Source organism: Euprymna scolopes, chromosome 29, assembly GCF_053919585.1.
Source record: "Euprymna scolopes isolate OS-2025 chromosome 29, ASM5391958v1, whole genome shotgun sequence".
Taxonomy (NCBI): domain Eukaryota; kingdom Metazoa; phylum Mollusca; class Cephalopoda; order Sepiida; family Sepiolidae; genus Euprymna; species Euprymna scolopes.
The window spans coordinates 5,916,383-5,930,376 of NC_136510.1; the positions used below are offsets into that span (position 1 = coordinate 5,916,383).

Genomic DNA, 13,994 nt, shown 5'->3' on the forward strand with positions numbered 1-13,994 from the left:
GGCCTGTGGTGCATGGATAGAGGTGTTAAGTCTGTTTCCTGGCAAGTATTGTCTGAAGATAGCGGTTTTAATCCTACCCAAAGTGGGTCAGAGGGTTACTTGGCCAAAACATGGTGAGACAATTATGGATGGCAGTAATTACTGGGATGCACTTACAAGGCTCATCCTATCCCATTGCGATCAATCATCTAAAGAAGGCCAGAAGATGAGTTGCCCAAAACATGGCGAAACAACAACAATGAAGATGAAGATAACAGTTCACAAAAAATGAATACACAAATCATGAAAAGATTTAAAAAAATAAATAAATAAAAGAAATAAAATAACAAATAACCCAATTATTCTGATTGATTAGTTTATATTGCTGATTTGTGCAGCACAGCAAATTGTCATCTGTTTAAGTTTGGTTTTAAAAAAAAAGTGCTTTTTCCACCTTGGATTTTTTTTTTTTTTTTGGTGAGCAATCAATTTTAAACAAGTAAATTCTTAATTCCTTTAAACGTAGTTACTCCTTTGTTATTTATTAGGCACGGTCAAAAAATGGAAGGAAAAATAATTTTTTTGGTACTTGTACAGTTTAATCAAGACATTAAAAAATAAAAATATCAAAGAATTTAAATTGTACGTATCCGTTATGGAATGAAGTTCTGAAAAAAAATTTCACTGAATTTCATCAAGTAGTTTTTTTTTTTTTTACACAGCGAAAAAACAATTCATGATACTGAGCAAAAGGTTCGATTTTTAGGAAGAAAAGCTAGTAATAAAGATGGGGAGGGAGTGTCGGCGCTCTAAATTGAGTTATCTCCTCGTGGTGTGTCTAAAAATTCAAACAAAAATTTTAAAAATTCAAAGATGACTACCTTTTAACGTACTGTCATTAAAACATGTCTTTTTGCTGTAAAAAAAAAAAAAAAAAAAAATAATCTACTCTATCAAATTAAGTGAAAATGGTTTTCAGAGATCTTCAGTTCAAAACAGATACTTACAATATAACCTTTTTTTTTTTTTTTTTTGACATTTTCATTTTTTAATGTCTTGATTAAACTGTACAAATGCCTTTTTTTTTTTTTTTTTTTTTACAAATTAAAATCTGTTAAAATTCATTATTCTTGAGCAGCTTTTTTTTTTCCCAAAAGATAAAAGCCTAAATTTTATATGAAAACCAGAATAATATAAAACTTATTCTACTTTTAGTAGAATTTTAAATTTTCAACAAAAAAAATCTCAGACATTTTTGCTTCAATAGATAACACATTTATTTATTTTTTTTTTATATATTTATTTATTTATTTTTTTTTTCAAAGGTTCTTGAATCCATTAATATTGTCTAAATAATATTTAGGATGATTTGCTTTAAGAATATGCAAAAATATAACAGAAGTACATAAATTTCAAATAATTCCATCTTTTCTCACTTGTGGCGAAATTAAGAAATCCAAAATTTAATGATAGCTTGGAAGAAACTATGGTAGCCTTTACAGGACTATATGAAGTTCCATGTATTTTTAACATTTGTTTTAACGATTAAGTGAAGAATCAACTTTATAAAGGTTTAATTTTTTCTTTATAAACGAGAGATTATATATATATATATATATATATTTGTCGCCTACATAACTCCTGAAGTTAAGCAATGATATGGCTGGTCGTTACCAGATGGGTGGCCATTTTGGGAATGCCAGGCACCGTATTTGTTGGCAATAACTCCTAAATCTAGTATCATGGTTGGTCGTCTTGACCCTGTCTTGCCATCAGGACCAAGTGTTTCTGGATGAGAAAGTGTGTGGTAGATGCAAGTCCCACACACTTTAAACTAAGTCAAGCGCAAGTCACAACAAAAAGGAAAAGAGGAAAATAACTGTTTGTAAATACGAACAATTTTTGTAGGTTTTATGGTCTACCATAGGTGAGGAAATATCACTTTTTTTTTTTTTTTTTTTTTTTTTTTGTAAAGATTCGTCAAAGCATTTCCTATTTAATGGTATATTAGCAATATTGGGCTCACTAAAAGAAAATTAATTTTTTCAATCTAAAAAGTAGTGTTTTTCCTAAAAATAATGGAAATATCCTTTTTTTTTGTGCTAATCTTAAAAAATATAACATATTCAATGAATTTCACACTTCAAAATGAAAAATTAAACACGTTCAAAATTCGGGTTTTTAACCTTAAAATCTGATATATGCACAGTTTTTTTGTTTTTGTTTTTTTAACCGACAACCCTCACCTTCCCCACAATACAGTATATTTTGTTCAGTTTTGGCTGATTATTTTAAGCATATTTGTAACCACAAATAATGAAGGCAAAATTGTAGGCAAAAAAAAAAAAAATATATATATATATACACACACCGATTTTAAAAAAAAAAAAAAAAAAAAGTATAGTGTTAAAAAGTTCATTCTTCACTTAATAATCTGTGAAAATTTCGTATTGATTGGATAACTACTTGATTTTTGGTAGACTTTTAAAGAGACACTCCGTCAAAAAATACCTACTCCTTCCTTCAGTTTTGGCCGTGCCTACTATTTATCTTTTGATTTAGAACATAACATGAACGATTTTAAAATACTAAAAATCCTTTGGTAGAAAACCTTGCCATAAAAACAATTCAACGATGGAAGTAAAAAAAAAAAAAAAAATTCCAGGCAATACTGAATAATGACTGTTAATTCAGTATAGATTTCTTTAGGTAAGTTAAATATAATCTTGTTTCTAAATTACTTTTTTTTTTTTTTTTCTGGGACCTTGATCTGTCATTTAAGTATTCATTGGAATTTAAATCTGTTTATCGGTTGAGTATTATTTAATCCAAATCCTTGATTAGAGTGAAAGGCTATTTTGTTGTCGCCATAGAGATAAGTTATTTATGTCTCTGCTCTTCTAGCCATGGTCAAATGGTGTTTGCAGCCAACTGCCCACCAGGCTGAACATTTTTTTTTTTTCTAAACCTATTAAGTTTTATTTGCTGTTTATGACGGCATGCTTTCCATTTGTAACTTGTGTAAAACTTGCTTGTTTGTCTCGATTCAGGATTTGCTAGATGCCGAGCGAGGCTACGTTCAGGATGATAGAATAACGCTCGAAGTCAAAGTGATTGCAGATGCTCCCCACGGTGTCAGGTAGGTGTACCATATTTTCTTGGATGTAATCTAACCTAAATATAATATCCCAAGTGCAATTTGGGTGGACAGCCTCTTTCCAAAGTAGACATCATGAAAATTAAAAAGTCCACTATGAACATTGAGCAGAAAGTGTTCAATGAATACATCATGCTATAGCTTATGGTAGTGAAACATGGGCTCACAATAATGCAGCGATAGAAAAGCTAAGAGTAGCAGGATAGGTTGCCTTTTGTTCATCAATTTACATGATCTGGATCAGACAGCAAACTTGAGTAAATGACATGACCACCACCACTATACAAACAACAAAATATAAATGAGCAAGTCACCTTTGCAAACAACAAATGGACATATAAAGTGATAGAAGTAACCCCGATTCAATAGAAAAGACCTAGAGGAAAGCTAAAAACCTGGTGGAGAGTCGACCTTGACAGTCAGCAGTCCTGTTTGATCACATCTAGCCAGAGATAAAACAAGGTGGAAACGATACCAGGACAGTTCCTCCTCCTTCTTCAGAAGTAATTAAAGAAAAAAAACAAAACCCAAATACAACCTGATGATATATCTCACCCCCTTGATGTTTCTGAAATTAAAATAAATTACTGGCGTATTGCAGAGGATAATCAAAGGAATGGTAATCTATGTCAATTTTATTTACAGATTTTAGAAAATCCAAAAGTAAAGTATTAATAGTAATAAGAGTTAAGTGTCAAAGAACATTTTAGGTGACAAATTTTTTTTTACGTAAAAGTTTAGCAGACGTGGTTGTTTTGACTGTTTGCTATTGAGATTGCTTGTGGTAATCTAGACTAATGTTTGTATACCTGTTTTCCCTTTTTGTTTAGTCAGTATATGTGAACTTGAGTATGAGTGAGTTTCTCTCAATTTTGGTCTCCTGTTTAGTTTTTCTGTTTATTATACTTTGATCTTTGCTTAAATAAGTATCTAACAGGTTCTTGGCTTCCAACATGAATTGGTTTAGATGTGATTTTAGTCATCAATCAAATACTTAACTAAATTTATTTTGTTTCTGTTTACTCGAACAATTCCACATTATACGACTTTGCAGTGCAGCCATTTAACTTTACTTAGCATTACAAGTTGACTTTTTTCTTTTTAGATAATTATTTTATCAACTTGCATTAAAGAGCTATGTAAAAGATGATTAAAACCGTTTGAATTATGCAAGTACCACCAGTCAAAAGTGCCAAAATTTATGCTTTTCCTTGGACATTTTTCTTTAGAAAAAGTGGTCTAAATTATGGACCTCAACATTTCAAGAAATTCGGTAATTTTGCCACCATTTATTTATTTTTCAAACTATTCTCATGAAACTTGGCACTCTTATGTAAAATTGTGTGCTCTTTCTGATTATGCAGCCAAATTTGATGTACCTCTTTACCATAAGCCATGAATTATAAAATCAGATGTACAAATTTCAATTTTTTTTTTTTTTTTTTTTTAAACTGGCGTATGGTATTATATCATGAACAAAAAACTAAGTATTATAGTGATATTTAAATATAGCTTTATTGAGAATAGGCATTTTCCTGCCTCCTCACCAAAGGAGAGTTTAATCTGGATGTAGAGCATTCATGGCTGGTATTTACTACTCCCCTTAAAGAAAAAAAAAATTGAGTAGATATGAATTAATCTCAGAAATAAATCAAAGAAAATTTTTCATATAGATTTTGAATTTCTGTAAAAGATGGAAATTCCTATAGTCAACCAAAGCTTATGCATTTTGGGACCAGCCCAATTTTCAATTTTGTAAATCCTCTCTATTTGGCCCAAAATATACCCCTATTTTCTGAGATGCAACCATAAATCGTGTAGCTTTCATAGTACCAGGATACCAGGAATCCTGATAAGCAACAACTATATATTCATCAGTTGATGGTAATTTTCGTCATTTCTATTCTGTTTCACTGAAAATTCAACTATGTAAACAAAGAAATAAAACGGTAATTTTTTACCTTGTTTCCACCTTAATATTTAAAATGATTACTTTTATATGTTTTAGGGTATGCTGAAAACGAATATCGCATTTAAATTTTCTGCAAATAAGCAGTTTTCCGGATATTAAGCAATGTCATTTCTTATGTTTATTGCTGGTGGTTATATTGGTACGCGCGAGCGTGCAAACCTAACCCCGAGAAACTGTGCAGGCGCATGTACCAAGACGGTCACCAGCAATAACATAAATGACATTGCTTAATATCCAGAAAGCTACTTATTTGCGGAAAATTTAAATGCGATATTCGTTTTCAGCATACCCGAAAACCTTAAAAGATTAACATTTTAAAAGAAAAATGTTAAGGTGCAAACAAGGTAAAAAATTTACAAAATGCATCACAATGAAATTCTTTATTGAGCCGTCTAATTATTATTAAGATATCTTCAGTTTAAAAAAAAAAAAAACGGTTTGTTTTACAGATTCGAAAAAAGTTTTGACAATGAGTTTCAAGTTTCACGATATATTTTATTTGTTAGGTGAAAGTACAGAATAATTAATAAACACCCTTCCTTTCCCATGTTAAGAATAGGTTTCTACATAATGTTATTATTTCAGCATGGTAGCATAAGTGCACAAGTACTTTTTATTTGTTATATATTTGTTTTTGTTTTATTTATTTTTTTACCACTAAAAAACAAACGCATGTACTTAGTATATTTTGTTGTTTTTAACGTACATGTGCACTAAAAGCATTAAAAACAAAATAGTATGTTTGGAAATCAAAAAAAAAACTTGATAATTTTTTTTTTAATTGACAGTCAGAATAAAAAATCTTCTATTTATAAGAGAATACAAACTCGTTAATAGGCTGACAGCGATGGTTAGCGCATAGCGAGCCGTTTCCCTTAAGCGATTTGAATTTCTATAAAAGATAACATTTCAAAAATATTTCCGCACAATTAATAATTATCAAATATTTACATATTATACATGAAAATAATTCTGAAACTATTATCTATATGAAAATGGATGATATATACCGATTTATCAATTTTGAAATATTCTTGATCAACTTTGCTCAGTCCTAACTTTGCTTCCTGTGGTCATAAAAAAAAAATCAAAGACCAGTAGAGATAAACTTTGTTTATATAGCCTGTAAAATTTCAGCCATATCCAATAAAATTTAACCCCACGCATATGTATCCTAACATAATGTATGAAATACAAACATTGAAAAAAGTTTCCCTTTTTGCTGTCGTAATTTTTTACTGTTTTTTCATTTTTATTTTGGAGCATAAAAACATTGAACGCATAAAAGCAAAATAAATTAACATCATTGGAATGCTTATTCTATTCTCTTTCCATCAATATAATTCTTTTAAAAATCGACCAACAAATAAGGATATGACTTGTTGAAGCACATTAGGTATGTAATATTGTCAATGTCCACGAAAATACAGCATACTTTAAGAATGGTTGTGTAATTGTAACCGTGCACATTTCATCTGTACATGAATGTTTTAGATGGCGGAAGGAAGGGCTAATGATATCAGTGAGAGAAATTGAATAATGTAGAATAAGAGGAAAGAGTGTCTACTATGGCATGATGATGTCTTTTGAAATTCCTTTTTTTTTTTTTTTTTATATATAAAAATTGGTTAATTCTCAATAAGAATGTTTTTTAAATATTTATGCAATTTTTTTTTTTTCAAATTGAATGCATATTCCATAAACTATCATTCAACGTATTCTAAAAATCTAAAGGCACTAACTGTATAAATTAATGTACAATGTACCAACATTCACTCAGTGAGTCACGGCTTTTCTAATAAACTATGAAAATGACAAAAATAATTGTCTACAATTAAAATAGAAGAGAATTTTTTTTTTTCTGTTAAAAAGAAAAAATAAACTTGTGAGCACAACTGTTCGAACTTCAAAGATTTTTTGTCACGACTTGTTAACAAAGCGTATTGCGAATATTGCCATTTTAAACAGTAAACATTTCCAAAAACGATCCTTCCCTCCTTTAAATTTTGTTCAAGATTTCTAGTAACTGTACACAGTGGTAATGTACCCCTTACCTCCAACGGACTACTGTTCAGTCATGGTGGATTACAAATTAAATGTGATCCATAATTGCATGCTTTCAAATGTAACTTTGTTTCGTCTTGGACCCATTTAAATATATTTGGGCGTTCACTGGACATTGGAACAACGCATATACTGTCGTAGTACAAAAACGTGCAGACCTTAAGTCTGTGTGGCAACACAGTTTTTCACATCGCCAGGTTTTCAGGAGTACTAAAATAGTATTTTTGCTCTCTAAGACGTTTAAAAGGTTGGTCATTGCTAGTGGGTTCTTCTCTCACCAAAGATAATCATTCAGCCGAAAATCTTTGTCATTGGAACGGTTGTTTGATCATGTCTGAAAAAAATGAAAAAGGAAAAAAATGTTTCTAAAATGGTTAACAAGTTATTGATAATTGTTTTCTTATAAAAAAAAAAAGTTTTTAAAAATGGTTAACAAGTTATTGGTGATTGGTTTCTTATAAAAAAAAAAAGTTTTTAAAAATGGTTAACAAGTTATTGGTAATTGTTTTATAAAAAAAAAATAATTTGGTTAAATATTCCAATTGTGTGTGAAGTTTTTGGAGAAATTTTAATTTTGATTTCAAATGATGTATTTTCAAAGAAGTTTTCATTATAATACCTTTACTTTACATATCATTTTAAAGAACGGTTTTTGCTCTATCAAATCGTTTAAATTACAACTGTTTTAAAACAATTATCTTTTTAGAACGTTGAATATAAGATGGAAAAAAGCAAATTCGCACAATTTTCTTCAAGCTAAGCCAAACAGCTGCAGAAACATTTTGCGATATCTACTAAGTGTTTGGCTCAGAAACCACTACTGAATGTACAGCGCAATGGTGGTTTAAGAAATTTTATGGTGGCGACGAGTCTTGAAGATGAGCGTATTGATTAGCCATCAGATGTTGATAACAATCAAGAGCCTTAGTTGAAGTCAATCCATGCACAACTGTTCAAGAATTTTCTTCTGAATTAGACATGTACAGCGATTTCCACTCAAGAATTTGCTTCTGAATTAGACATGTACAGCGATTTCCACTCAAGAATTTGCTTCTGAATTAGACATGTACAGCGATTTCCACTCAAGAATTTGCTTCTGAATTAGACATGTACAGCGATTTCCACTCAAGAATTTGCTTCTGAATTAGACATGTACAGCGATTTCCACTCAAGAATTTTCTTCTGAATTAGACATGTACAGCGATTTCCACTCAAGAATTTTCTTCTGAATTAGACATGTACAGCGATTTCCACTCAAGAATTTTCTTCTGAATTAGACATGTACAGCGATTTCCACTCAAGAATTTTCTTCTGAATTAGACATGTACAGCGATTTCCACTCAAGAATTTTCTTCTGAATTAGACATGTACAGCGATTTCCACTCAAGAATTTTCTTCTGAATTAGACATGTACAGCGATTTCCACTCAAGAATTTTCTTCTGAATTAGACATGTACAGCGATTTCCACTCAAGAATTTTCTTCTGAATTAGACATGTACAGCGATTTCCACTCAAGAATTTTCTTCTGAATTAGACATGTACAGCGATTTCCACTCAAGAATTTTCTTCTGAATTAGACATGTACAGCGATTTCCACTCAAGAATTTTCTTCTGAATTAGACATGTACAGCGATTTCCACTCAAGAATTTTCTTCTGAATTAGACATGTACAGCGATTTCCACTCAAGAATTTGCTTCTGAATTAGACATGTACAGCGATTTCCACTCAAGAATTTTCTTCTGAATTAGACATGTACAGCGATTTCCACTCAAGAATTTTCTTCTGAATTAGACATGTACAGCGATTTCCAATCACTTAAGAGAGATGAGAAAAACAAAAAACTTAAGAAATGGATGCCTCACGAATTGAACGACAGCCAAAAGAAATGCAGTTATGTCATCTTCCCTTTTTTTACGCAACAATGACTCGTTTCTTGACAGTTGTGACTTGCGATGAACAGTGGGTTCTTTATGACAACCGGCGGCACTTAACTCGGTGTTTAGCTGTTGACAGAGCTCTACAACACTTCCTGAAGCCAGTTGCACCAAAAGGTCATGCTGATTGCTTAGCAGTCTGCAACTGGTCTCCTCCATTACTTTTTTTTTTTTTTTTTTTTTTTTTTTTTTATGTGAGCGAAACCATTATGGTGTTGAAGTACTGTCAAATGGATGGAATGCATCAGAAACTTTGCCAACAACACCCAGCACTAGGCAACAAAAAAGGCCCAATTCTCCTCCACAACAACCGACCCTACAAAAGTTGAATGAATTAGACCACGAAAATCTGCCTCATCCGCCTTACACTCCAGACCTCTCAATTTTCAAGCATCTCAACAACTTTCTGCATGATAAATGCTTCAAAAACCTAAGTGATATAAAAAACGCCTTCAGCAATTTCATTGCCATCAAAACACAAGATTTTTATATCACTGGCATAAATACGCTTGTTTGCATTGGTAAATGTGTGCTTATTTCGATCAATAAATTTTTGTTTGAGCCAAGATATGTGCATTTGAATTTAAAATGAAGATTACAAAAACTTTTGTGTCAGTCTGATAGTTGATCGTTCAAGAACTACAGTGTCAGATGTTAGTCTTCTAGTTAATATTAAGTATTCTCTGAATACAACTTTGATGAAACCCTTCCAATAGCTTGAGATGCCTTCTGTATGTTGTCCAAGTCTCTGATCCATATATCAGTAGTGATAACACATGCTTCATACACATGCAGCTTTGTTTTTGATTTGATTCTCCGATCTGACCACACGTTTCTTCAGTTTGCCAAAAGCAGAAGTAGCTTTGGCTATTCTGTGATTCATCTCAGCATCAAGCGTACAGTTTATTTTTAGTATACTACCATGATATAACACGGTTGCCCGTAACATTTAACTTCTTACCATCAACCAAGATGTTTGATTTAATGTGTGGCATTCCTGTATGAGAGAAATATATAACATGTTTTCTTGAGGTTGATGGTAAGTGCAAAAGCTTTACAAGCCTGATAATTTGTCCATAATCATCTGTGTGTCCTCTTCTAAATGTGAAACAAGGTTTGCATCATCTGCATAGAAAAATGTGAAACAAGGTCTGTATCATCTGCATAGAAAAGAACAAGGTTTTGAAAAGTTTTCGACTTTGCGTTGAGACATCTAAGGTTAAAAAGTTTACCTGATGTATGAAACTGAAACTTCACCCCAATATTGTAAGTGTTTAAAAGCATACACCAGCATCACGGCAAAAAATATATGGAAAATAATGTACAAGCAAGTATCTTACCTTGTTTCACAATGTTTTTAACTAATATTGGATCAGAAGAGACCCATTAAAGTTCACTTGGGCTTTCATATTATGGTGCAACTGCTGAAGCATCTCCACAAAACTTGTAGGACAGCCTAGTTTCCTAAGAATCTTCCAGAGTGCATTATGATTAATGTTATCAAAAGCCTTTGTCAGATTGACAAAATCTTCATACAAAGGCACTTGCTGCTCCATACATTTCTCCATTAGCTCTTAATAGTTGATCATGAAATTGTTTTCTTGGAAGATTTCTTATCTTATTGAAAAAAAAATGTCCAAATTGTCAAAATAACTGCTCTAAGAAACTAACATAATTTGGTGATTCTGATATTTTAAATGTGACATCATTTTTTTTTTTTTTTTTTTTTTTTTTTTATTGATTAAAAATTTTCAAAAGAAAGTTTCAAAAAATTTTTGGTTTTCATAATTTCTTGTTTATGATTTCATGAATATAAAAAAATGGTTTAATCTTTTCTGATGTGAATGTTTCTTTTTGACATTCTTGAGCAAATATATTAGTGACAGTTCTTCAATATTTACTGTAAAGTTTAGTCTCTTATGATATTAGAAATGAATTTGACTTTTTTTTCTTTTTTTTTTCTTCTTTTCAGTTGGGACTCCAAGAAACATACAGGCTACGTAGGCCTAAAGAACCAAGGTGCAACTTGCTACATGAATTCCTTGCTCCAGACTTTGTTCTTCACTAATGAACTTAGAAAGGTAAATAGTTTGACTTGGTTGCATTTTATAATTCACAGTGAGAGAGATATATATATGTTGCTTTTTATTTATTTTTTTGTTCAACCTAATAAAGAATTCAAAGCTGATTTAAAATATTTATTCAAACTCGTATTGATTTTCTACTGCAGCATTTCAGCAAATACAAAAAGAAATGTGATTTAATTGCAACTTTCAAAATAATAGCATTTCTAAATATAAACATTTTCTAGTCTTTCTCCATCTGGCAGCTTATTGTCAAGACAAATAAAAAGCTTGATCTATTAACCAATTGATGAACGTTTTAACAAGGTGCTCAATCAGATAATTAAAAAAAAAAAACAGCAATAGTTTATTCCATTTTAAGATGGAATTAATGTATTATAACAATTTATCTTTCTCAACTGCCAATATCTACTAACTACTAGATTGTCCTGTTTATAACCAAAGATTCTTACATGCGCACTGGCCTCACTTGCTTAGGGAAAATGCTGTGCCTGACGAGGACGTTTGTCATAATCAGGCGATAAACTTTCTTTTTTTACGTATTCTATTAAGTTTGAATAAAATGCATGTCAAAAAAAAATTTTCTAATCACAATTGACATTAAATTAAGAAAAACATTTTGTGTAAATTAGAAACAAACGTTTTTTAATTTTTAAAAATTAACTATTTTTTGAAATTTAAAAGAATTTGGACTCTTCTTTTTAGGCTGTGTATTTAATGCCAACAGAGAGCGACGACAGCTCGAAAAGTGTGCCTTTGGCACTACAACGGGTATTTTATGAATTACAGTTCAGTGACAAGCCAGTTGGCACTAAGAAGTTGACAAAATCTTTTGGGTAAGTTTACTTTTTTTTTAATTTTTTTTTTATGCTGAGATTTTCTTAAGACTGAAAATACTTTTTCACGTCAGTCACTGCCGCTTGGATTCCTCATCTTTTTGTCTGTGCGTCTGTCAATTTGTCTTATTTTCAAAATCTCAACAATCCTAACAACCCGTAGAAATATAAAATATTGTATTGATCGTAAAATAATTCCCAACAAATAAAGTGGATGCCATGATTGAAAGTCCAAATAGAAACTGGTCCTGGATACAACCTTAAACTATATCCGATGGTGAAGCCCCAGCTTGCGGGCTTTGGGGAGTGTGGAGACACCCTTTAATTGCCATTGTTCCCAGGTCCACTCTGACCTGGACTGGTAACACCTGTTAGGGTCCCAATAGTTAAATAGAAGCCGACTTGAAAAAAAAAACAAATTTTTCTATTAAAATATTGTTCTTCAAAATCACTGGATTTGACATTAAATAACCTGAAACGGGTTGATGTGCCGTAAAACAACCAACCAAATAGAAACCTTAAGATCTTCAGTCTGAGCTATTTAGACTTTCACATAAGTAGTTAAAACCATTATCTTAACAAAATATTTATAGTTTTGGTATGACATAAATTTATGATTTGTGTCAGGTTTCAAAACATAAATTAAAACATAGGCAGTAATAAACAGATAAACATCAGTAGCTTGAATGAATTGATAAGAATTCTAAATAGTCAAAACAATTCATCTTTAACTATTGATGTTTCATAACAATTTGATACGGAAAAGAATTTGGACCTGTTGATCCCAAAATTAAATTTTACTGAATTACGTATGATTGCTAGTGTTTGGTATTGAAGAAAATGCGCAGATTCGATAGTGGTGCAGTGCAAGCAAAGAATAAGTCTTTTTAAAACTGGATATGAACATACAAGTCTCAGAGTGCACAACTATGTAGCAAACATTTAAAGTTTAAAGGGGAGAAAAAGAAACCTTTTCTATGTGAGATATATAGCAGTCATTGAAAACACTCCAGTTTTCCTTTGTTGAAAAACCAACAAAGGTATATTTTAAGCAGCCAATAAGAAGGTAGTTTATTTTCCTAATCCTAACTTCAGAGATGTAGTGTGGTGAGGATAATAAGCAAGTAGGTTATAGGATGCAAGGGAGGTAATAAAGGTAAAATCTGTAAGCTACAGCTTGATAATGTTGCCGTTGCTTGTCTGTTAAGTTAAACTTCTGCATAGAGCTTACAACAATCACACCTTTTGATTGGCATGAAATCTCCTCATTGGTCGCAACTATTTGCTAATTGGCATTGTTTGCCCTGACATAGAACAGCTACACTTAATGGTTACATGCAAAGTTGGTGGATGGCTTGGCTGAGAACAGTGCAGAAGCAACGTTACTTTCATTCTAATGATTTGTCTGAGATGTCTCTGCTTGCCATGTACTGAGGCAGACAACTATCAATACTTGTGATGCTGATGCTTCCTGGATTTTTGAGAATTCTGTCAGCCAGGCAATTCTGATGCTACCATTGTGAGCTAGTGTTGGACTTAAGGTGGGGGGGGGGGGTTCTTATTGCGACTCAAAAGAAAGCAAATGCATAAATTTTTTTTTTTTTTTTTTTAGGTGAACATGCAGACACAGAGTTTGATTATTCTACTATTTATTTGTGTAAGCTTTGTGTCTGTTCATAGCCGACGAGTGAACTGTGATACTATTGCTTCCCGGGAGGGTTACTTGGTTGATGAACGTCTTGGGAACGCAACCAACTGCCTGGGGAATAAATGATATCCAACGATAGACACCTGCTGGAAACATCAACAAAAACGGGTTGATACGTTGTCAGCTATAATTGTCTGGCATGGGTCACATTATGTGTGGCTGTTAAAGGCATCTTCTCATCGTCACTTCTTGTGTAGTCATTGTCTCGTTACAGGCAGCTTTCTGTCGTCGGCATTAATAGCATGCTGAAATTGAACA

The 13,994-nt window shown here is 31.8% G+C and overlaps 1 protein-coding gene across 8 annotated transcripts in view; it reads left to right on the plus strand.

Moving 5' to 3' along the window:
- The window catches only part of LOC145252466 (ubiquitin carboxyl-terminal hydrolase 7-like), a 132,164-nt gene that overhangs the window by 64,991 nt on the left and 53,179 nt on the right, over positions 1 to 13,994 (plus strand). For all 8 annotated transcript variants that reach the window (XM_080111885.1, XM_080111891.1, XM_080111890.1 and 5 more), the window contains 3 exons: positions 3,030 to 3,118; positions 11,081 to 11,189; positions 11,898 to 12,028. In XM_080111885.1, coding sequence (XP_079968011.1) covers positions 3,030 to 3,118; positions 11,081 to 11,189; positions 11,898 to 12,028 — 329 coding nt within the window. The remainder of the gene's footprint in view (positions 1 to 3,029; positions 3,119 to 11,080; positions 11,190 to 11,897; positions 12,029 to 13,994) is intronic.